General features: G+C 44.0%; 1 protein-coding gene across 1 annotated transcript in view; it reads left to right on the forward strand.

The window, feature by feature from the left end:
* The window catches only part of LOC106584045 (uncharacterized), a 188904-nt gene that overhangs the window by 86544 nt on the left and 75968 nt on the right, over nucleotides 1-26392 (forward strand). The window contains exons 15-24 of the mRNA XM_014168854.3: nucleotides 4769-4822; nucleotides 4980-5024; nucleotides 5704-5757; nucleotides 6108-6161; nucleotides 7204-7257; nucleotides 16559-16612; nucleotides 16751-16804; nucleotides 17754-17798; nucleotides 17995-18048; nucleotides 21750-21794. Coding sequence (XP_014024329.3) covers nucleotides 4769-4822; nucleotides 4980-5024; nucleotides 5704-5757; nucleotides 6108-6161; nucleotides 7204-7257; nucleotides 16559-16612; nucleotides 16751-16804; nucleotides 17754-17798; nucleotides 17995-18048; nucleotides 21750-21794 — 513 coding nt within the window. The remainder of the gene's footprint in view (nucleotides 1-4768; nucleotides 4823-4979; nucleotides 5025-5703; nucleotides 5758-6107; nucleotides 6162-7203; nucleotides 7258-16558; nucleotides 16613-16750; nucleotides 16805-17753; nucleotides 17799-17994; nucleotides 18049-21749; nucleotides 21795-26392) is intronic.

The raw sequence follows: 26392 nt of genomic DNA on the forward strand, positions 1-26392 counted from the left end.
AAAGAAATCCATAGCAGCTCTTACCTAAACTCATACATACTCCCATGCCATTTTAAGGCATCAAAACATGTCAAAGTGTCCATCCAGGCCATATAAACAGTATAGTGTTGCACGTAATGATAGATACTGTATTACCTCCACCCATGACCTAGCCCGTACCCCATCCCTCATACCCCCATGACCTCCATAACCCATTCCTCCCCACGGGGCTGCTGAGGTGAAGTGAGGTTTGGTCCCTGACCCTGGCCTCCCTGGGAAAGCTGTGTTGGCCGGAGCATGGGAGGTTGGGAGGTTGGGAACCCTCTCTCTCCATCAGACAGATTTACGGGGTCACCACGAGAGGTGCTCAGAGGGATGGAGATTCCTCAACCATTGCCACGGCATCCGGCCATAACTCAACCGCTACACCTTAACTCAACCCTAACTCAACTGCCACGCCAAGATCCTCACAGAGTCTGACTTGCCTGAACTAGTGACACAAGATGGCAGACAGGCAGCATGACTTACGTACCCCGGGAATTTGATCTGACTCAGATGGAGGGCTCTGACCCATCCCCACAAATCAAGCTGTTCTCTGGACAGGACACAGCATGGACATGGTCAGATCAGGCTACTGGAGGTTAGGCCTACCAGGGAAACGCAGCCAGCTCTGTTCCAGCCGTGACAAAAAGTTGAGGCTACATTTGTAGGATATAGATCATCCTGCTCTTATTGCTATTCAACATCACACAGATTCTCTTGCATTTTCTATTCCTGGTGTACTGTATGTCTATGACAAAAACTGTTGAGTGATCATCTTTGAGAAATAGTTCACGTAAAGTACATACATTTAGGATGAAGTATTGAAGTGTAATGTATAACCCAGGAAAGGACACATGATGACAGGTCTCGATTTGTTAAACTGAATCGCTGGCTGGTAAAGTTGCCAATTGGATAAATTCCGTTCATGTAGTTACATACTGTGCTCACATATTTATAGGCCATGTTATGTTTTACAGTCACTAATGTATTGCCAATTCAATACAACATTATTGTAAGTGCAGGTACTTTACATGAAATATTACTCAAACATGATAATTTTGAACAGCAGCTCTACATCCACGATGTCTCCCTGTCTGAAAAGCATCTGTGTGGGGCTCACAAAGACTTTACGAATGCTTTGTCAAGTCTTTACAAGTAATGGTTTGTTTAAAGTGAGACCGAAGTGGGTCTACATGAATGGCAGCCTACAGTATACAGGGCTCTGTCACGTCAGACATTTCGCCCCAGAGGAGAGGCGGTCCCACAGCAAATCCCAATTCAACCCATCCCAACTCTACGAACCCGGGACACTTCCATCATGCTGGAATTAGAATCCCATGTCTTCCAGGCATTTGTTATGTGAGAGGAAACCCAACTAGTGTGGCGACTGATTCCTCATGTCACTCTGCCCCCGCCCCAACCCCGCCCCGTGAGGAAGTCTTTCAAATTCACATTTCAAACAAATTGGTGGCACCTCCTCTGCTGATTGATCCACATCTATCTCTCTAGCCCACACTGTCACCCCTGCCGTCCTTATGCAGGAGACAGACATGCAGGCCCGAGCCCCTCTCCACCACTATTCCTTACTCCTCTCCTTCTGTCCTCCAAAACTCATATTGTTGCTTCAATTTTTTTCCCCCCCTCTACTTTTCCCTTGAAGCATCGTTACCCAATTCTGGAGAGCTTCATTATAAACAAAGTCGTGGCAGTGAGCCTCGACGCGGTTAGATCCTATAGCATGTTCCCACAGTACAGCCATGATGGATCAGATCTGCTTGGTGTTTGCCATTTTGACTGACAGACTGGGTTGTATTGTGTGGTTGGGTTAAGTCGTCTCCTATCCATCATTGTTATTTCTGTGTGGTTGGGATTTGTGTGTCTTGTCATTAAACAAAACCCCAGAACACAACCAGTACTGTGGTTGAATGGCTTTCTGCACTGATGCTCATCACCCTGTTTACATACTGTATATGTGAATGCCTGAGTTCCCTTCCCAAATGACGGTGGAATGGGAATCGCTGATTGGGCTTGTGCTGTATGTTTGACCCAAACTCAATCTGTCCATTTTAAACCACACATATAAAACAAAATAGGACAAAGGGTTTTACCTTTTCTTCCATTGACGTTTCTCTCCAGGAAAAAGAGAGAGAGAGAGTGGTGTGTGAAGCTTTGCATTCAGAGCCAAAGCGTAATAAACTCTTAAATGTACACACTCTAATGGGGCCAACACGCACACATATAATTTAATGGTACACATTCCATAGGTCTGATGTGTGTAACATATATGATCCTCTGTTACAGTGGCGTTGTGTTCGATTGTTTTAAAGGAATAGAAGGAATTCACCAATGTGGTTTTCCTGAAGTTTCTCTAAATCATTGGTTTCTCATGTGGGGAGGGGGAGAGGGAGGGTGGGAGAAAGGGAGAGAGAGAGGGAGAGAGAGAGAGATTGAACCCTCTCGCAGGCAGCAGGTGGTGTCCATCTTATCTGTCGTTCCCCCGTATTGTTGCTGTGTGTGGGAAATTGAAGTTTGATTCACTGGATCAATTGGTTGGCCCTGAAAGGAGAGTGGTGGGGTATCGCCTTACACCAATTGTCTGTTCTCAGCCCGTAACTTTCATATGCCCTCAGTTGAAAGCGTTCTTTATGAAGTGCGTGCGATTTGTCTTCATCCCGCCGTGCCATTACCCAGGGAGACTGAGCATCAAACACAAAATCATACTGAGACCAGATGGACCTCTGCTTTTAAGCCACATGTCCTTAATGACATCGCATTAAGCTCTTTGAGGGGCGCTGGATGCTCGCCGGATGGAGTTTCCTCAACCGTTGCCAAGGCAGCTTTGTGAAGATTCACAAAAAAACGGAACTCATCATGAGGGGCCGCAGTGGCTCGTGGGTCTGCGTACCCACATCCATACTCCCAATTCTACATTCCATTTTTCCATGGGGCGGAGAAAAGATTTTCGATTTTATAACTAATTTCATGCAATTATACTAATTTTGCCATGGGGTGGAGGTCAATGTTTGCAGTTTTTAATATGATAACTGATGATCAATGGGCCCCACTCCGGTCGGCAATTCAACCATGCTTACTACAAGATAGCTGGCCGCTTGACTACCTTACCAATCTAAAAAATGTTTGCTGACATGGGCTAATTGAGTGACTGCTGATGCACTACCAAATTTCGAAATTGCACCTTGTGTATTCTATTATTTTAACTCTCAACAGTAAGTTGAGACCCCGACTCATTTCACCCCTGCATTAGAGGCTCCCAAGTGGTGCAAGACACTGCATCTCAGTGCAAGAGGTGTCACTGCACCACCTGGTTCAAATCCAGGCTGCATCCCATCTGGCTGTGATTGGGCGGTGCACAATTGGCCCAGCGTTGGCTGGGGTAGTCTGTCATTGTAAATAAGAATTTGTTCTTAACTGACTTGCCTAGTTAAATAAAGGTCAAATAAAATTTGAACAAAGGACAACTGCTTTCAGTTATTCATCCTCAGCTGCTCTTACCTCTTCCACTAAAGTCTCCATGCATACAACTGATTATTTACAAAACCACTCCATGTTTTTCAACTGCATTCACTTATTAATTCTCAGCTGCTCTTATAGTACCTGTTCTCTGAAGTCTTCATAAATCATAATTTACCACGGTACTTCTCACGTTTTAGAACGTGAAGAAGCCTTACTGGTTTCTGTTATCTGAAGTCTTCATAAATCCTAATTTACCACGGTACTTCTCACGTTTTAGAATGTGAAGAAGCCTTACTGGTTTCTGTTATCTGAAGTCTTCATAAATCCTAATTTACCACGGTACTTCTCACGTTTTAGAATGTGAAGAAGCCTTACTGGTTTCTGTTATCTGAAGTCTTCATAAATCCTAATTTACCACGGTACTTCTCACGTTTTAGAATGTGAAGAAGCCTTACTGGTTTCTGTTCTCTGAAGTCTTCATAAATCCTAATTTACCACGGTACTTCTCACGTTTTAGAATGTGAAGAAGCCTTACTGGTTTCCGTGACAGCGGCTGGCAGAATCTTTTGTATAGGTTAAAAGTAGGAGGAAGCAAAGGTATCTGTCCAAGAGTACAGGCTGGCTCTGATGAAGGGAGCCGTATCTGTGTTTGTGCTCGTACTTTATCAGTCCCTCCTGTGTTGCTGGAGCTGCACTTCTCTCCAGATCTGGTGACAATCCCCTCAAAGCACAGTATTGGGTAACAGAGCCACGCTGGTAGGCCAGTAGGCCTGGAACGCATAGAATCACTTACAGAGCTGGCCCTCGGTCCCACGCCCTCAGCCCATGTAATTACAACGATTAGAACAATCATTCAGACCCATTTCCAGCAGCACAGTGTCTGGTCACTCCTACCATGTCCATGTCACAGCTGATTAGATGTGACGTTACAGTTGTGCGTGCGCTATGTTCCAGTCACGCGTCCGCACGTGTGGACGGCCCAACTCCGAACGGACACTTTGCCAGCACAGGCACAGCTTGGAAGTCATCATAGGCGTTGACTCACAGGAATGTAGTGTTTAGGTCCCAGGCGGTAACCGCATGTGTCAAAATAATGGGCTGCGAGTGGGGAACGGATTTATTGGATGTTTCTTGTGAAACATGTCCTTCATTGTCTTGCGCTGTAAATCTGAGCCAGTATAATACATACTGTATACTTGATGAATTGTGTGTGTGTTTGTGTGTGCGCGCACATGCGTGCGGTATCTTACCCTACTCCCCCTTCTCTCCACAGGGAGACCCAGGACCTGAGGGACAGCGAGGACTGACTGGCATAGTGGGAACTATGGTAACTACCCAACCTCTCCTCTCTTTTCCGTTCTCTTCCGTTTTCCAGTCAGTCTCTCTGCATCTACGTATATCGGTCTCTGTATCTTCCTCGGTTCCCTTTTTCAAAATGGCTGCCACTGAGGACTCCCTCCTCTCCTATTCCCTCTCTCTATTAGGGCCTGACTGGAAATGTGGGGCTGCCTGGATTGAAAGGTGATAAGGTGATCTAAATATTTATATTATTGTGAATGATCTATCCCAGTGTGTGGATGAGGAGAGTGTGTTTTACGTTCAAGTACATAGTGAAGGGAATGAGATGGGAGTAACAGAAGAGAGGAATGAGGATTTGATATGCAGTACAGAACCTAGAGCCTAAGAGTTATTCGGCTGTCTCCATAGGAGAACCCTTTAAGAAAAACATTTTGGTTCCAGGTAGAACCCTTTTGGTTCCATGTAGAACCCTTTTGGGTTCCATGTAGAACCCTTTCCACAGAGAGTTCTACATGAAACCCGAAAGGGTTCTACCTAGAAGCAAAAAGGGTTATCCTATGGGGACAGCCGAATAACCCTTTGCGAACCCTTTTTTCTAAGAGTGTACATCTCAGTACAGTATAAACTTGAGAAATAGAGATGTGTTTTTTAGATGTCTTTTCCCCGTTCTGGGTCTGTTGTACCCCTGACTATGATTGTTTCCCCTTTCTAATGATTATACAGTTCATCGATCAAACTCTTGATCTTAGTTGCTGCTTGACTTTGGTAGGATGTATCTCCTATAGGATGGGTTAGATAGACACCTGAACATGGATGGGGAAGTGGTGTGTCCCTCCCTGTGTTGTTAACACTGTTCTCTGAGGAGCAGGTTGTTTGTGTTATATCTCTGTGTGATGCTGTAACATTCAGGGTGAACCTGGACTAAGGGGGGAACCAGGAAAGTTTGGTTACCAAGGTGACAAGGTAGGTTTCCCATCCGTCTGAATATGTTTATTGATTTTAAACTATGCTGGGTCCCTTGCGATACACACACACACACACACACACACACACAGTGAAGATAAAGCCCAGTGCTGCCTGTCAGAAGTGTGATGTAGAATTAACAACCTCAGGTCCCTCTCACATTGTCTATCCACACACACACACACACACACACACACACACACACACACACACACACACACACACACACACACACACACACACACACACACACAGACAGAGAAAAAAAAGTAAAAGAGAGGGAGTCAGATAATGAGTGATGGAGAGAATAGGAGCATAAACATGTGTTGTGTGTTTGTTTGTGCCCCCAGGGTGCTGCTGGCTTACCTGGACCTCCTGGACTCCTTGGGAAAACAGGCCCACCTGTACGTAGTGTGTGTGTGTGTGTGTGTGCGCACCCGTCACATAATTAATGTAACGACCCCAGTAAACACCCTGTACCTTTTAGCGACTTGCACTTTGTTCCAAACAGACCATATAACTGTCCGAAACTCAAACTCTCTGCCTGAAAACTAATATGACAAATTCACGCAACATATTTAGACCATCTGTTGGGTCCTGCATGAGTCGATTACAGTCAACAAGGGAGTATGTTCTATAGTCCTAGCATAGGTTATTTTCTTTAATTTTACATTGAATTAGTATTTTTAGCACAGAAAGCTAAAACCTGCGCAGTTTGGCATAGTATTAAGTGAATATACCGCAAAGACGCTCCCATATTTTAAAGCTAAAGCTGTCCAATTACGTGTATGCTTCACATCTGCCTGAGCAAGTGTTTGCCCTCCCTGGCATATCCACTTGGGCTGCAGACGCCAGTCAGTCAGCCACTGTGGCATCACAGCAAGACCATATGAATATTTGTTCTGACAAAACAAATAAACACCAAACCAAAAAAACTCTGATAATACTTGTATTTCCCTTTTGACCCACATTTTAAATCGCAGAATATCATAAGTGGCACATAAACACAAGCCACATGCAGGAACAAATCGGATGCTCAAGGGGAGGGGGCGTTACTGCCGATCCAGGAATACCCACATGCAGGAACGCCCCGAATTGCGGGCCGCAATCACACACCATTGGTCACTGTGGCATCACAGAAAGACCATATTAATATTTGACAAAACAATACACACCGTGCCTTCCTTCTCAGAAACATTGGCAACTGTCAAATAGAGTGATGGTGAAGACTTACTACAGAGAAACCGATATTATGAGTGCCAAGCTTTTATATGCCTTATGTTGTTTTTGTGCAAAATATACATTATGCATGTGTGGGTGTCTGTGTGTGAGAGTGAAAGACAAGAAGAGAGAAAGATGCTTGGCATTCGTTAAGTAAAGGTAAAAAAAAAAATGTTTTGATGTTTCCACTGTTTGTGTTAATGTTTTCATGTCTCTGTTTGACAGGGTAAGATGGGTGACATCGGACCGCAGGGACCTCCCGGCCCACCAGGACCTGAGGTAAGACAACTAAACACTGATATCATTTAAGCCACACTATTTTAGATGTGTGATAGTACAGTCTGTAGCATCCTAATTGAGCTACTGATAATGCTCAGTATTCTATCATAAACTTCTGTCATATAGCGCTATAAATGGTAAAACAAGCAAACCGAACCAATCATAAAAACATATCATCCTGATCTAAACGTCTGTTCCTACACAATGTTGTTTTAGTCAGGTTCAAATTTTTGCTCTGTTGGGAGCATATCGTGCACCTGTCCTATTACCTGTCAGAGATTAGATTGTTTCCAGTTCCAGTTTCAACTTTATTTTCCCAGAGGGAAATTAGTGGCAGGGATGAGACAGCAGAGATGGGACAGCAGAGATGGGACAGCAGAGATGGGACAGCAGAGATGGGACAGCAGAGATGGGACAGCAGAGATGGGACAGCAGAGATGGAACAGCAGAGATGAGACAGCAGAGATGAGACAAAGAAACGGCCCCTGCTCTATTACCTGTGTTCTGTCCAGAGATCAGGTTGTAAACAGATACACCGGGAATTTGTATTTATTTATTTCACCTTTATTTAACCAGGTAGGCTAGTTGAGAACAGGTTCTCATTTACAATTGCGACCTGGCCAAGATAAAGCAAAGCAGTTCGACACATACAACAACACAGAGTTACACATGGAGTAAAGCAAACATACAGTCAATAATACAGTAGAAAAATAAGTCTATATACAATGTGAGCAAATGATGTGAGATAAGGGAGGTAAAGGCAAAAAAGGCCATGGTGGCAAAGTAAATACAATATAGCAAGTAAAACACTGGAATGGTAGATTTGCAGTGGAAGAAAGTGCAAAGTAGAAATAGAAATAATGGGGTGCAAAGGAGCAAAATAAATAAATAAATAAATACAGTAGGGGAAGGGATAATTGTATGGGCTAAATTATAGATGGGCTATGTACAGGTGCAGTGATCTGTGAGCTGCTCTGACAGCTGGTGCTTAAAGCTAGTGAGGGAGATAAGTGTTTCCAGTTTCAGAGATTTTTGTAGTTCGTTCCAGTCATTGGCAGCAGAGAACTGGAAGGAGAGACGGCCAAAGGAGGAATTGGCTTTGGGGGTGACCAGAGAGATATACCTGCTGGAGCGCATGCTACAGGTGGGTGCTGCTATGGTGACCAGTGAGCGGAGATAAGGGGGGACTTTACCTAGCAGGGTCTTGTAGATGACCTGGAGCCAGTGGGTTTGGTGGCGAGTATGAAGCGAGGGCCAGCCAACGAGAGCGTACAGGTTGCAGTGGTGGGTAGTATATGGGGCTTTGGTGACAAAACGGATGACACTGTGATAGACTGCATCCAGTTTATTGAGTAGGGTTTTGGAGGCTATTTTGTAAATGACATCGCCGAAGTCGAGGATCGGTAGTATGGTCAGTTTTACGAGGGTATGTTTGTCAGCATGAGTGAAGGATTCTTTGTTGCGAAATAGGAAGCCGATTCTAGATTTAACTTTGCATTGGAGATGTTTGATGTGAGTCTGGAAGAAGAGCTTACAGTCTAACCAGACACCTAGGTATTTGTAGTTGTCCACATATTTTAAGTCAGAATCGTCCAGAGTAGTGATGCTGGACGGGCGAGCAGGTGCAGGCAGCGATTGGTTGAAGAGCATGCATTTAGTTTTACTTGTATTTAAGAGCAGTTGGAGGCCACGGAAGGAGAGTTGTATGGCATTGAAGCTCGTCTGGAGGGTTGTTAACACAGTGTCCAAAGAAGGGCCAGAAGTATACAGAATGGTGTCGTCTGCGTAGAGGTGGATCAGAGACTCGCCAGCAGCAAGAGCGACATCATTGATGTACACAGAGAAAAGAGTTGGCCCAAGAATTGAACCCTGTGGCACCCCCATAGAGACTACCAGAGGCCCGGACAACAGGCCGTCCGATTTGACACATTGAACTCTATCAGAGAAGTAGTTGGTGAACCAGGCGAGGCAATCATTTGAGAAACCAAGGCTATTGAGTCTGCCGATGAGGATGTGGTGATTGACAGAGTCGAAAGCCTTGGCCAGGTCAATGAATACGGCAGCACAGTATTGTTTCTTATCGATGGCGGTTACGATATCGTTTAGGACCTTGAGTATGGCTGAGGTGCACCCATGACCAGCTCTGAAACCAGATTGCATAGCGGAGAAGGTGCGGTGGGATTCGAAATGGTCGGTAATCTGTTTGTTGACTTGGCTTTCGAAGACCTTAGAAAGCCAGGGTAGGATAGATATAGGTCTGTAGCGGTTTGGGTCAAGAGTCCCCTCCTTTGAAGAGGGGGATGACCGCAGCTGCTTTCCAATCTTTTGGAATCTCAGACGACACGAAAGAGAGGTTGAACAGGCTAGTAATAGGAGTTGCAACAATTTCGGCAGATCATTTTAGAAAGAAAGGGTCCAGATTGTCTAGCCTGGCTGATTTGTACGGGTCCAGATTTTGCAGCTCTTTCAGAACATCAGCTGACTGGATTTGGGAGAAGGAGAAATGGGGAAGGCTTGGGCGAGTAACTGTGGGGGGTGCAGTGCTGTTGACCGCGGTAGGGGTAGCCAGGTGGAAAGCATGGCCACCCGTAGAAAAATGCTTATTGAAAATTCTCAATTATAGTGGATTTATCAGAGGTGACAGAGTTTCCTATCCTCAGTGCAGTGGGCAGCTGGGAGGAGGTGTTCTTATTCTCCATGGACTTTACAATGTCCCAGAACTTTTTTGAGTTTGTTTTTGCAGAAAGCAAATTTCTGCTTGAAAAATCTAGCCTTGGCTTTTCTAACTGCCTGTGTATATTGGTTTCTAACTTCCCTGAAAAGTTGCATATCACGGGGGCTGTTCGATGCTAATGCAGAACGCCACAGGATGTTTTTGTGTTGGTTAAGGGCAGTCAGGTCTGGAGAGAACCAAGGGCTATATCTGTTCCTGGTTCTAAATTTCTTGAATGGGGCATGCTTATTTAAGATGGTGAGGAAGGCATTTTTAAAAAATAACCAGGCATCCTCTACTGACGGGATGAGGTCAATATCCTTCCAGAATACCCGGGCCAGGTCGATTAGAAAGGCTTGCTCACTGAAATGTTTCAGGGAGCGTTTGACAGTGATGAGTGGAGGTCGTTTGACCGCTGACCCATTACAGATGCAGGCAATGAGGCAGTGATCGCTGAGATCTTGGTTGAAAACAGCAGAGGTGTATTTAGAGGGCAAGTTGGTTAGGATGATATCTATGAGTGTGCCCGTGTTTACGGCTTTGGGGTGGTACCTGGTAGGTTCATTGATAATTTGTGTGAGATTGAGGGCATCAAGCTTAGATTGTAGGATGTCTGGGGTGTTAAGCATGTCCCAGTTTAGGTCACCTAGCAGCACGAGCTCTGAAGACAGATGGGGGGCAATCAGTTCACATATCGTGTCCAGAGCACAGCTGGGGGCAGAGGGTGGTCTATAGCAGGTGGCAACAGTGAGAGACTTGTTTTTAGAGAGATGGATTTTTAAAAGTAGAAGTTCAAATTGTTTGGGTACAGACCTGGATAGTAGGACAGAACTCTGCAGGCTATCTCTGCAGTAGATTGCATCACCGCCCCCTTTGGCCGTTCTATCTTGTCTGAAAATGTTGTAGTTAGGGATGAAGATTTCAGAGTTTTTGGTGGACTTCTTAAGCCAGGATTCAGACACGGCTAAGACATCCGGGTTGCTAAAGCAGTGAATAAAACAAACTTAGGGAGGAGGCTTCTAATGTTAACATGCATGAAACCAAGGCTATTACGGTTACAGAAGTCATCAAAAGAGAGCGGCTGGGGAATAGAAGTGGAGCTAGGCACTGCAGGGCCTGGATTCACCTCTACATCACCAGAGGAACAGAGGAGGAGTAGGATAAGGGTACGGCTAAAAGCTATGAGAATTGGTCGTTAATGACGTCCAGAATAGAGAGTAAAAGGTGCAGGTTTCTGGGGGCGATAAAATAGCTTCAAGGTATAATGTACAGACCAAGGTATGGTAGGACGTGAATACATTGGAGATAAACACTAACCAGAACAGCAATGTACAAGGAATATTGACATTAAGGAGAGGCATGCTTAGCCGAGTGATCATAAATGTCCAAGTGAGATACAGACAGCTAGCCGGGCCATAGGTAGCAAGCTGGCAGAAGATGGAGGGAGGTCTGTTTTTAGCCACCACGTGCGTTTCCATCTGTAGATTAGTGGGGTTCCGTGTGGTAGGGGGGACCAGTCCAATTGGCAAAATAGTTATAGTTATAGTGGCCCAAGAAAATTGTCCGATAGACCTATTAAGATAGCAGCCGATAAGACAGCTAACGATTAGCGGGCCGCAGATGGGCGTTCAGGTTACATCGCGACGGAGGGGCCAGTTGGATAACTCCCTCGGCAGATAACGTCGGTAGTCCAGTCGTGAAGGCCCGATGGGGCTCCGCATCGGCAGTAAAACGGGTCCGGATAGGTGATTGTAGCCCAGGAATGGCTGATGGAACTCTTCAGCTGGCTAGCTCCGGAATAATTGATGTTAGCTCCGGGACAAGACGTTAGCCAATAGTCACTCGGGTAGCAGCTAGCTAGCTGCAAGATCCAGGTGTAAATGTCCAGAGCCTGCGGTAGAAATCCGGGGATATGGAGAGAAAAATAGGTCCGGTAGGCTCTGGTCTGAGTCGCGCTGTACAAAACTGGCGATAGCTTTTCGAGCTAAGGGATAGCTGATGACCGCCAACCGTGGCTAGCTGAACTCCAACGTTAGCCAGTGAACTGGCCAGCCTCTGGCTAACCTCTGGCTAGCTTCTGTTGTGGATTTCAGATTTGAGGTAAATAATACTTTTTTTTAAATTGGTGAGGCGGGAGAGTGTTTTGAGGTTGAGTTTTTAGAAAAAAATATATAAAAAGATATGCGAAGAAAAGATGTAAATATATACAGTATATACACGGGAAACGACAAGAGGAGGACAACGGACATCTGACTGCTATGCCATCTTGGAAAAAGAATGTGAAAATACAACGGTACAGGATGGAAGTAACTGATCCTCCAGTCCAAACACAAACATGACACTATAACTACACGAACACCATAAAACCCTACCAGCCCCACGTCTCTCTCTGTGTCTTTACTCTCTAATTAGACAGTGTGTAAAAGCAACTTGGGCACAGGTCCATATTAACTATAGTTATTGCCTGATAGATGCCAAAACAAAGGCACTATCACTATGGTTTCTCCCAGGTTGTGTCATACACAAAGATACTTACATAGATACACACACAGATAAGACAGTGTGTAGAAGCAATTGGCACAGGTCCAGTGTAGTGAATTGTTTTTTATGACTGCTACATATCTACAGTACCAGTCAAAAGTTTGGAAACACCTACTCATTCAAGGGTTTTTCTTTATTTTTTACTATTTTCTACATTGTAGAATAATAGTGGAGACATAAAAACTATGAAAAAACATACAGAATCATGTAGTAACCAAAAAAGTGTTACACAAATCAAAATATATTTTATATTTGAGATTCTTCAAAGTAGCCACCCTTTGCCTTGATGACAGCTTTGAGCACTCTTGGCATTATCTCAACCACCTTCATGAGGTAGTCACCTGGAATGCATTTCAATTAACAGGTGTGCCTTGTTAAAAGTTAATTTGTGGAATTTCTTTCCTTCTTAATGCATTTCAGCAGATCAGTTGTGTTGTGACAAGGAAGGGGTGGTATACAGAAGATAGCCCTATTTGGTAAAAGACCAAGTCCATATTATGGCAAGAACAGTTCAAATAAGCAAAGAGAAACGACAATCCATCATTACTTTAAGACGTAAAGTTCAGTCATTCCAGAAAATCTTTGAGAGTTTCTTCAAGTGCAGTCGCAAAAAACATCAAGCGCTATGATGAAACTGGCTCTCATGAGGACCACCACAGGAAAGGAAGACCCAGAGTTACCTCTGCTGCAAAGGATATGTTCATTAGTTACCAGCCTCAGAAATTTCCACCCAAATAAATGCTTCACAGAGTTCAAGTAACAGACACATCTCAACATCAACTGTTCAGAGGAGACTGCATGAATCAGACCTTCACGGTCGAATTGCTGCAAAGAAATCACTACTAAAGGACACCAATAATAAGAAGAGACTTACTTAGGCCAAGAAACATGAGCATTGGACATTAGACCGGTAGAAATCTGTCCTTTGGTCTGATGAGTCCAAATTTGAGATTTTTGGTTTCAATCGCCATGTCTTTGTGAGACACAAAGAAGGTGAACAGATGATCTCCGCATGTGTGGTTCCCACCGTGAAGCATGGAGGAGGAGGTGTGATGGTGTGGGGGTCCTTTGCTGGTGACACTGTCAGTGATTTATTTAGAATTCAAGGCACACTTAACAAGGATGGCTACCACAGTATTCTGCAGTGATATGCCACCCAAGTTAAACATGTGCTCTTTATGACTGAATGTAAAAATGAGGTGAATTCAAACATTTAATACTTCTCAAAAGGCACTGAATTGGTGGAACAACCCATCTACTGTTTACATTTTCCCATCCCAAGAGGTTAAATAAAAGTAATGACTATGGTAAGTGCCTAAGTAACTGGGTTGACCGTAACAGGTTGGACGATTTCAACTTAAATCAGCTGTAAATCCCCTCGTGAAAGGGGGAATGGAAGCTTGTGTGCAACAGGGAGTGGCAATTGAATGCAAGCTTCACAAAAAAATAAATAATCACTAACAGAATCCACCACAAAACACAAGTAAATGGCCAAAAAGTGTAGAACCAGCTCACCTACTTTTACACTGTCATTTGACTAGTAGATGTTCAATGTTTCTTCTGAAATAAATATTTAAAAAGGAATAGTTTCACCATATTAAAATGAGAGTTCAGTTCACTTAACGCGGGTTGGCATTTATTGGAATGGCTCATGTACTGGAGGCTACGCTGCAGGGTATTCACTAGCTGGCACAGCCACAAAGTCATAAAATCTCATTTTAAGCACAATCCTAACCTTAATCTTAACCACATGCTAACCTTATGCCTAACCCTAACCTTAAAGCGGCAATCAGCAGATCAAACAATAACAAAGTTAATTCCCTGGCTCTGTGTTGGTAAAAAGCTGAGGGATGAGGCTAGAGAAATGTAACTACTCTCAAATTAAATGACAGAGCTATGGATGCAAGGAATGACTATCCATGATATGAAAATAGTTTAAACCATATAGTGTTTGTTTCCATTGACTTTTTTGCAAACATTGGAGTAAAACAAGCTTATATTATGGTTTCTGATGGGGTACAGCAGTTGAATTGAGCTTATGAGGTAAGTTATATTCTTCAATAATCAATGGGTACATATCATTTATTTATGAGTCTATAAATGTATGTAGCAACTGCAGATTGACACTACTTTTTTTTATTTAACAAGGCAGGTCAGTGAAGAACAAAATCATATTTACAATGATGGCCTACCCCAGACCAATTGTGTGCTGCCCTATACGGACTCCAGATTACAGGCAGTTGTGATACAGCCCGGGATCAAACCAGGATATGTAGTGACACTGCCAATGTCATGCCTTAGACCGCTGCATTTTTTTAACTAGGCACATCAGCTAAGAACAAATTCTTATTTACAATGACAGCCTACCCTGGCCAAACCCAGACAACGCTGGGCCAATTATGCACCACCCTTTTGGATTCCCAATCACAGCCAGATGTGATACATCCTGGATTTGATCCAGGGTCTATAGTGATGCCTCTTGCACTGAGATGCAGTGCCTTAGACCGCCGTGCCACTCGGGAGCCCTTTTGACTTGGCCCAGAGAGATTCATCCCAACAAACATCCACATGCTCAGGCAAACAGGGTTGACAGACATAAATGAATCACTAATCACATGAAATAAATAATCTTCAGAAATGACTTTGTCAAAACAACAAAATAACCAGGGCTTTACAATGATGGAAAAAACTTGGAGAAATGTTGGGGTTAAGTTACTTAAAATCTTTGTAGAAGTCACAGAGGGTGCATGGAGGGACAAATTATGAATTTTACACTGTAGCAAGTTTTTCTTTCATAGAAAAAAATCTGATTGATTAAATTCACCATGTGGTCTATATTAAAAGACACTTTATTTAATATAGGCTTTTAAAATTCAATATTGGTGCACAATTTCTACTTAACATTTGAAATGGGTGCAAAAGGCACTCATTTCGTGGAACGACCCAGATAAGCAAACAGATAAGACACGGTAGTGAACTTGGGGGACAGAGTCCAACCTGGGAGGACAGGATACACTCGCCAAGCCAACTGAACCATCTGAAAAATACATTTATAGCACTCCTTAAATCCATTACAGAAATAGATAAAGTAAGCTTTCCTTCATCCCTGTGTCACATTGCTTTTGATTTACTCTCAGTCTAGCATATCTAACAGATAGGAGATTAGGAGATCACCAGTAAAGGGAATAAACAGATCCTGTAATGTTCTTGATGTGTGCATGTCATGTGAAACACATGTTTTATCAAACTGAATCCAACAACGGCTCACTTTTCTTTATCGTCCATCGTAGAAACGTTAGAACTCCGCTTTATGGGTTGTTGTATTTCCACTGTGTGTTGCCTTGTCAAGATCAAAGAGCCCAGAAAGGTTCACTCCATTTAACCCTATTAAAATGCCACACCTGTAAATCTGATGGGTCTCCATCCATTACTCCCTCTCCCCCTCTCCTCCATCAACTCCCCCCACACCGCTCCAACCCCTCTACCACCCCTGTTTTAACTGAGCCAGCCATGCCGTACTGAGGCAGGTGTATCTGACAGTCTTCACCCAACATCGCTCTCCATCACCCCCTTTACAGCATGTTCCGATAGTCAGGGCTTAACTGTCTTCTCTATAAATACGTATTTATCACTGTTGCCAACTGTGGCTTACAAAGGGGCAGTGTGCTCTCTGTTCTCATAATTGAGAATCCGTAAATAAAGTAGTCTATTTAAAAAAAAAAAAAAAGTCAGTGGATCCAAATGAATCCCTCTCTCATGACCCTTACCCTGCCACGAATGGCAATGCACGTGCATGTAGTCACGCTATGTGGAAATCCTACTCTCTCTTTCTGTACGCAGACATACAGAAATGAGGATGTTATAGAATGGAATATAAAGTAATTGTATACATGTAGGTGTGTTCCGGAGTTCAGGTGTGTTGTGCTAGATAAAGGTGTGGCGTCAAATTTACACGATCACATCAGTCATGTGACTAATGATGTCAGTCAAAGAACTAGGTGGTTCCTTTTAAACTCCTTTTTTTGTACTCTTGTCTTGTCTTCTCAGGGTTTTCCTGGAGACATCGGTGTGCCAGGTCCCAATGGCCCCCCTGGACCTAAGGTATATATATAAAAAAAGAGGCATGAACTGTTTTCACAACTCAACTCTATCCCAGAAAAAAAGACTTAATCCTCAGTGCATTTTTTTCCTCATGAGGGTTAATGTGTATGTTTTCACTAATATCCTGTTCTGTTTCAGGGTCTCCAAGGTGCCAGAGGGCCACAGAGACCACCAGGGCCAAAAGGAATAGAGGTAATAGATTTGTATTCTCCCTTTCGATCATCACTAAATAGATTACACTCAAAATACTGCACAGACACATCTAATCAAGCAGGTAGCAAGCCAGATCATTTGTGTAAAAGGAGTTCAATTAAGATAACGTGTTTGCATTGGATTATGAAACAGAACAGCGAGTTCATAGAGTCTGTTCATACTCAGCATTTGAACCTGCCACCAGTATTGAGGCACACGTTACTAGTTACAGGCTGTGCTGCCAGGCTCGGGTTGTGTGGAGTGGTCCCAGGGCATGTTCCACTGTACAGTATGATGTCATGATTCATCACAGGGTGCTAATAAAAACAAGGCAGGCCAAGCCCGGGAGTTTTCCAGGCAGTAGTGGAAAATAAGAACAGAATTCTTGGCAGTGTGTACAGCGTGTACAGTGTTAGTTTTGGCGTCCAACTCAACTGTGGTACAGAGTTGGAAGGTCCCACGCTCTCTTTCTCTCTTTCCTGGCACAGAGTATTATTGTATAACCTGTAAGAAAATGCTGTGTAGTTCAATCACTATAGCATTGATGTAATTCACTTTCACTTAAACTGATCAGAGAAAATGCCTCAAAGCAGAACATGTTTCGTAGTGGAGACAGAAATCAGGTATGCTTAACATTGTATTTATCAAATGCTCCTTCGGGTAGTGAACATGGAGAGAAACATCCAGGTGACTTTGATAGAGGGAACACAATGATTGATGGTAGTACACACCCACCCACCCACACACACACACACACACACACACGCTGTTGCATGATCTACAGTATGTGGCATGAACATTGGTAGATCTATGCACATGGGATGAGATGAGAAATTGGGATTGTTATTCAGCCAGTGTTACTGCCAGTGCCAAGTGATATTACCATATCTCCATATCCAGCTGTATGCAATGTATTGCACTGTGTTTAACAGTTTTACTGTGTTTTCAGGGTGATGAGGGGCCCCTTGGCCTTCCTGGCGGTCCTGGCCCCCCTGTAAGTGTCTCCAGCCTGCCATCCTATCACAATATAGATAAACCACTGTGCATGTTTTCCCATTGGCCCCAACCTCCACCCTTCTCCAGGTGTTTCACATGTATTAGTTATTGCACAGGAAGCAATATAGATGAGATGTGATTCTAAACAAGCATGAGTATCCTGTAATCAACAGTATTCGTTTTCATTTTCTCAGGGTAGACCTGGAAGGAAAGGCTACATTGGCGAATCTGGCCCAGAGGGACTGAAGGTAAGAAATTACTATCAGCTTGAATACCTCCCACCAGAGGAGGCTGGTGGGAGGCGCTATAGGAGGACGGGCTCATTGTTTTGGCTGGAATGGAATAAATGTAATGGAGTCAAACTTGTGGTTTCCATATGTTTTGATGTGTTTGATACCCATTCCATAATTCCATTCCAGCCATTACAATGAGTCTGTCCTCCTATAGCTCCTGCCATTAGCCCCCTCTGGTACATACAGTATTGGTCTGTTTAGACAAACCACCAGCCACCCAGACAACGTAATGTGAGTCGATCAAGTACATTTGCTGATATGGTCGAGTGTGTGTTTGTCTAACCATCTCTTTCCATTGGCCTTCCACACATGTTAAGTGTCTAATCGTGAGCTAGCTTTCCAGAATGACAACAGTAAGCCATAACCAGGTTGCCAGGAATCCTCCTTTTTTTATGAAAACACACTATCTAATCAACATGTCTTGGTTAAACGTTTTTTCTTTAAGTTAATGAAGGGTAAAATTCCAGACTTGAGTTTGAGTTGCACCCAATTTTGCCGTCAGAACAGCCTCAATTCGTCGGGGCATGGACTCTACAAGGTGTCGAAAGCTTACCAGAGGGATGCTGACCCACGTTGACTCCAATGCTTCCCAAAGTTGTGTCAAGTTGGCTGGATGTCCTTTGGGTGGTGGACCATTCTTGATACACACACAAACAAACTGTTAAGCGTGAAAAACCGAGCAGTGTTACAGTTCTTAACACACTCAAACCGGTGCGCCTGGAACCTACTACCATAACCCATTCAAAGGCACTTCAATCTTTTGTCTTGCCCATTCACCCTCTAAATGGCACAAATGCACAATCTATGTCTCAATTGTTTCAAGGCTTAAAAATCCTTCTTTAACCTGTCTCCCCCCCTCCATCTACACTGATTGAAGTGGATTTAATAGGTGACATCAATAAGGGATAATAGCTTTCACCTGGATAAACCACGGTCAGTCTATGTCGCGGTTCCTCATGTTTTGTACACTCAAAACCACTGATCACGTCACACCATTCATTCCTATGTGAAGACTCAACAGTGCTTTGAAGCCAAATTAAGTCGGTGAAGTTGGCTTCTCATGGAGACATGACATGCACAGTTTGAGCTACTCCAGGAAGTTACGTTGCAGGCTAGCTCAGTGTTGTCCACTCTCATTGAGTAAACTGAGTTGAAGGCTGACCAGGGTACTGCAGGCTGCCATTAGCAACTAAATATCCTTTTAACTTCTTCTGTGTGCGATTCTCAAATAATCAGTTCAATGACATACTGTACATCTGGTATATTAGAAGCAATTATTGGCACTGTGATTTTCTTAAAAAAAATTATATATATATATATATATATATATATATATATATATATATATACTGCTCAAAAAAATAAAGGGAACACTTAAACAACACAATGTAACTCCAAGTCAATCACACTTCTGTGAAATCAAACTGTCCACTTAGGAAGCAACACTGATTGACAATACATTTCACATGCTGTTGTGCAAATGGAATAGACAACAGGTGGAAATTATAGGCAATAAGCAAGACACCCCCAATAAAGGAGTGGTTGTGCAGGTGGAGACCACAGACCACTTCTCAGTTCCTATGCTTCCTGGCTGATGTTTTGGTCACTTTTGAATGCTGGCGGTGCTTTCACTCTAGTGGTAGCATGAGACGGAGTCTACAACCCACACAAGTGGCTCAGGTAGTGCAGCTCATCCAGGATGGCACATCAATGCGAGCTGTGGCAAGAAGGTTTGCTGTGTCTGTCAGCGTAGTGTCCAGAGCATGGAGGCGCTACCAGGAGACAGGCCAGTACATCAGGAGACGTAGAGGAGGCTGTAGGAGGGCAACAACCCAGCAGCAGGACCGCTACCTCCGCCTTTGTGCAAGGAGGAGCAGGAGGAGCACTGCCAGAGCCCTGCAAAATGACCTCCAGCAGGCCACAAATGTACATGTGTCTGCTCAAACGGTCAGAAACAGACTCCATGAGGGTGGTATGAGGGCCCGACGTCCACAGGTGGGGGTTGTGCTTACAGCCCAACACCGTGCAGGACGTTTGGCATTTGCCATATAACACCAAGATTGGCAAATTCGCCACTGGCGCCCTGTGCTCTTCACAGATGAAAGCAGGTTCACACTGAGCACATGACAGACGTGACAGAGTCTGGAGACGCCGTGGAGAATGTTCTGCTGCCTGCAACATCCTCCAGCATGACCGGTTTGGCGGTGGGTCAGTCATGGTGTGGGGTGGCATTTCTTTGGGGGGCCGCACAGCCCTCCATGTGCTCGCCAGAGGTAGCCTGACTGCCATTAGGTACTGAGATGAGATCCTCAGACCCCTTGTGAGACCATATGCTGGTGCGGTTGGCACTGGGTTCCTCCTAATGCAAGACAATGCTAGACCTCATGTGGCTGGAGTGTGTCAGCAGTTCCTGCAAGAGGAAGGCATTGATGCTATGGACCGCACGTTCCCCAGACCTGAATCCAATTGAGCACATCTGGGACATCATGTCTAGCTCCATCCACCAACGCCACGTTGCACCACAGACTGTCCAGGAGTTGGCGGATGCTTTAGTCCAGGTCTGGAAGGAGATCCCTCAGGAGACCATCCGCCACCTCATCAGGAGCATGCCCAGGCATTGTAGGGAGGTCATACAGGCACGTGGAGGCCACACACACTACTGAGCCTCATTTTGACTTGTTTTAAGGACATTACATCAAAGTTGGATCAGCCTGTAGTGTGGTTTTCCACTTTAATTTTGAGTGTGACTCCAAATCCAGACCTCCATGCGTTGATAAATTGGATTTCCATTGATTATTTCTGTGTGATTTTGTTGTCAGCACATTCAAATATGTAAAGAAAAAAGTATTTAATAAGATTATTTCTTTCATTCAGATCTAGGATGCGTTGTTTAAGTGTTCCCTTTATTTTTTTGAGCAGTGTGTATATATATATATGATGATTGACCACGAAGTTTGCCATTTTTCCATTCACTATAATGGGGGAATCCTGTTTTCTACTAACAATGCCTGCAGTACTGATATCAGCCTTGAACTTCCGGGGCTACAATGAAAGGAGCAGTCGGTTTCCCCTGCACAATGCCTTGTGCCATCGTCTTCACTGCGACACAATGTAGCAGAGGTTTATCAGTAGGAATTCCCCTTTAGTGTTTTCCTCAAAATGCCATGCAGTAAGTCAGAGTCTCTGTATTGGGTACTTGGGTTAGTTGGTTGTCTAATAGATGTGTTGCACCTCATTATTAAGAAGGAATTCTCCCTGGGCTGTCATTAGAGCATTTTTACATTTACATTTTAGTCATTTAGCAGACGCTCTTATCCAGAGCGACTTACAGTAGTGAATGCATACATTTCATAATTTTTTTTCTCCGTACTGGTCCCCTGCGGGAATCAAACCCACAACCCTGGCATTGCAAACACCGTTGCAAACACCATGCTCTACCAACTGAGCCACACGGGACCCCAGAGCATAATGGCAACCCACAGGAGTGAAAGAAACAGAAACAGAGGAAATCAAGAGCATCTCCATGTGTGCTTTAATCATTTGTTTATTAACCCTGTGCAAGCTGTTGATCATGTGGAAGTGCAACCAACGGCTGGATCTTAATGCACACAGAAAGCTAGCTGACTAATGTTCTGTTTTGATGTTCTGGTTTTCAGGGGGAGACGGGGGAACTTGGCGGCCTTGGAAAAAATGGACCGCAAGTGAGTCTGGTGTTTTGAGCTGACAGTGCACACATGAAAAAACAGCAGAGCTAGCGGCAAGATGAGATACTTCCAATTCGTTAATGTACAGCAATTGGAATAAGTACTTAAGCCACTACTTCCTGCCGAGAACATGAAGGTTTTCATTATGTTTTTCCCTATCCCCATAGTATATGAAGAACGTTGATGTAGAGTGGTTGGTTGGTTGGCTTTCGTTAGTCTGAGTGCAGTGATGGAGATGTAAGGGTCCTTAAGGGGATTTGTAGGGTAGGGAGATGGAGGAAGGAGGAGTGAAAGGATAGAGGAGGAGGTGATGGAGGTAGTGGAAGAGAAGGCAGGGAGGAAGAGGTCGAGGATGAGGGGTAGGGAGGCGGAGGATAAATAGAGAAGAGTAGGAGGCAGGAGCATAGAGGAAGCTACATTAGTATTGTTGATGTCTTGCTGTTATCCTTCTGACCTACAGTTCATGTAGTCCTAGAGAGGAATTTGCTCCATGCATAAAATGAGTGTGTTTCTATCCAGACATTGGCAGAGCACCACTGTAGAGTATAAGGAGCTCCAGTGAGTGATGTTCTGTGGAAGTGACCTCATTTTGGACTTGCGTTCTTTTGTTTGTGCGAGACCCAATTGTATGGGGAGTAAAAATGTCTCGTCAAGGAAACTAACTGCATAACTGGAATCGTGTTGTTGCCCTTAGCAACATACACAAACTGTACATGTATACAGTATAAATGCGCTACAAAACAAAAAGAATGACTATCCAGATGTTTGGCCAGTGTCTGAATCAATCTATGATAATCAATCTTCATTCATCAGTAACAAGTATTTTTAATGGCTCCAGCACTAATGGAACAAAAACATCAGTGGCCCAACTAGTTTTTAAAATATCTGTGGAATAATACAATCACTTTGGATTGGTCTAATTAACTGCAAAACTGCAATGTTTCAAAAGTCTGCCTTTGTTGTTTTATGGTCCTGATAGTCTTCTGATACTCAATACAAACACAGCAACATGTTTTCCTATGCAAGAAATCCACACACAAGCCTCGCTTACATCTCATATCTTAATGCATTATGCCTCTCTGTGTTCATCGGGCCCCGTAATGCTTATATTTGCAGTATGTGCGTTGTGGAACCCACTGCCACCAAACACGCCTTGTGTGTGTCTGATTGTATGCATCCCAAATGACACCCTATTCCCTACATAGTACACTACATTTGACCAGAGCCCTGATCAAAAGTTGTGCACTATGTAGGAAATAGGGTGCCATTTGGGACATAATCTTTTTTTGTTGCATAGAAGAGCAAATATCAGAGGTCTTAAACCACCCACCACAGACTGTTGCTAGCGAGCTAGGGCCCTTTGAAGCCAAGGAGCCTCAGGCTCCATGTAAAAAAAAATATCTGCTGGGAAAACACATGGAGGCTCTAATGAAGGCCATTACATCACTTTCCAAATAAATATCATCTGGAAGGTCTGAGAGAGACTGTCGACAGGTTGGCTAGCTGCTGGTTAGCCCTGGGTCAGCATATTCCTGGGCTGTTTGTGATTGTGTTCACTAAGGCTTCATTGTGTCACCCTGAGAGCCCTTACAGCAACATGTTGCCCATAAACTGTTTGAACCGATCATTTATTGGGAGTTTGTAGGAGGTGCTGTATTTTGGGCCATTTCAGGGTGACCCCCCAATCAAATCACAGTAATAAAAAAAATGAAATGCCTCTGAATTTAATTACTGCCGAAGGAATTGACAGATCCGTGGCTTGCTTTGAAACATGTTTTTAATGCTGTCTTTCCAGTACACTCACACATGAGACTAGTAGCACTTGACAACAGAGAATGTCTTCGTTCTCTTCTACAGTACCTACAAAGGTCATTTCAGTCTCTCTCCTTGGCTGCTGCTCTGCTCTACTTATAACCTTCACTGTGACACACATCTGAACCCAGGGCTAAGAAAGCAGACAGACACACACACCTGAGAAAGCAGATCGCTGCAGACTGAGCTCGAAAACTGAAGCCCCATCTGAAGAGGCCCTGTCATAGAGAGAAAGCCCTTGAACCAGTTTCCTACTGTTAAATGATACAGGATACTAGTCTTGGGGGTTATCCAGATTGTCATACCTTCATACCGACCTTGTGCCATACCGGGATATTCGGTAATGCAGGCACTGAACACAAGGGGCATTATTTTCTAACCCCACTACCTCTGTAATCCGAATGTTAGCGATGCTAACAAGTACATGTCAAATCCCATAGAGAATACTAAGCAAATGCTAAACAGTCTCTGACTAAAACTATTTTAAGGAAAGACATCCCAGCTCATAAAGGTATACAAGTAACGAAAAAATGCTACTCACAGTTTGCGGCAAAAACTGTAAGACTGGCCAATAGCTACTACCCCCAGACCATCAGGCTGCTGAATAGCCACCACTAGTCAGCTACCTGCTTCCCCCCCCCCCCCCCCCAGGTGAAATGGAGCTGTGAAATGAAGATAGTGTTCTTCTTTTCACCTATCTTCTTTATCTCCTAACGTATTGCAGAAGTTGACTGATGGTATTTACGTAAAAAAAGTACCAACAAATATTAATGTCTTAAAAAACTTACAAGAAATAATTTCAATGGTATTGGAATATACGGTATACCGCCATGTTGTCCCAATTCATGCCTCAATTAAGGGATTTTGTATGGATCTGGAAACACTAGTGTTCCCATGCTTCCCAAGGCTGCCTGCCTTTGCCTTCACTCACAGACACTACAGTACAAATCAGTTGCCTGCATGCCTGGGGCTATGCTGGGACTTATTCCTTACAGTAGAGATGTGTTCTGCGGTTGCCTACTGTGTTTTCACAAGTTAGTTTGTTGTTTAATTAATACATTAGAACAGACAGGAATGTACATACTAGCTATCTGGTTTGCACCCACTCTTATCACAACAGCTGTGGATGATTAAGACTCCGATCCACACACAGAAACAGAGACTCTCAACTGTCACACACAGGAGTGTTCAGAGGACCCAGTGTACTGTACAGCACTGCAGTGTCTGTCTGCGTGCGTCTTTCACACCTCTGGCCATATTGCCCCAGCCCCAGTGGCCTCTCTGTTTAGCAACTGCCAGACGGCATTGGCTTTACATTTTCCAGGAAAATCTCCCTTCTTCCTCCCCCTTTTTTCCTCCCATCCTATTTTCCCACTTCCTTCAATCGCATCAACAACTAATGGAGTCCAGAAGTGTGGTCACAATTCTGGCTCTGTGTATGGCTCTGTCTGTCCCGATCCCCGCTCTATACATCCCTCTTCTCAGACTCAGACTGGAGTTCTACAGACTACATCTAACCTGCCACAGATGTGTCCTGTCTCTGTCAAACACACCACATATTGAGGAACTAAGACTTGATGGGGGAAAGATGGAAAATACATTTTGAAAAAGACAAGAAATATAGCCACAAAAAACACACGTCGAAGTAACAGTACGTCTCTTGTGCAACAATGAAATATTGGTCATGCGTATTTGCCTCACACATAGTAAGACAACAGTGACCACACTGGGTTTAGTGGTTGGCCAGACTGGGGACGTTTTCACCAGCCTCCCAGGATGCACTGGAGGCAGGAGACGCTGCTCCTCTCGTATCCTATCCACTCCTCTCCTCTCCGTCGACACTGGCGCTGGGCCAAACCTCAGCCCTTTATCCAGCCCTTCATTCTCATTTTTACATTAGCGTGCATTCTCTTTGTTAGCCAGCGTTTTAGGCGAAGGTCAGTAGGATGTTACATCACTCTTCTAGTGAGAGTAGAACTGCTGCTGTAGGCCTACTACAAAGGACTGGGTGGCAGAACACAGTATAGAATCAAATCACTTTTGATGTGCCGAATGCAACAGGTGTAGACCTTACCGTGAAATGCTTACTTACAAGTCCTTAACCAACAATGCAGTTCAAGAAGTTAAGAACATATTTACTAAATAAACTAAAGTAAAACATTTAAAGTAAAACATTTAAAGTTACACAATAAAATAACAACAGGGGTTACCTACCGAGTCAATGTGCGGGGGTACAGGTTAGTCGAGGTAATTTGTACATGTAGGTAGGGGTAAAGTGACTATGCAAGATAATACACAGCGAGTAGCAGCAGTGTAAAAACAGATGGGAGGGGTGTCAATGTAAATAGTCCAGGTGGCCATTTGATTAGCTGTTAAGCAGTCTTATAGCTTGGGGGTAGAAGCTGTTAAGGAGCCTTTTGGACCTAGACTTGGTGCTCCGGTACCGTTTGCCGTGCAGTAGCAGAGAGTACAGTCTATGACTTGGGTGACTGGAGTCTTTGACAATTTTTTGGGCCTTCCTCAGACACCGCCCCGAGTATATAGGTCCTGGATCGCAGGAAACTTGACCCCAGTGATGTACTGGGCCGTGTGCATTACCCGCTGTAGCGCCTTGCCATACCAGGGGTACGCGCAATGCCGTCAGGGGTACGCCAAATAAAAATGTGATTCACGTAAAGAATAATTATAATAATTGTCTTCACATTTTCAAACAGTCAATTTAGTAAAACCCGCATCCATAGAGATACATACCAGCTCTACTGGTAGTACTGCTACTACCAGCA

Source organism: Salmo salar, chromosome 23, assembly GCF_965601325.2.
Source record: "Salmo salar chromosome 23, fSalSal1, whole genome shotgun sequence".
Classification (NCBI taxonomy): Eukaryota; Metazoa; Chordata; class Actinopteri; order Salmoniformes; family Salmonidae; genus Salmo; species Salmo salar.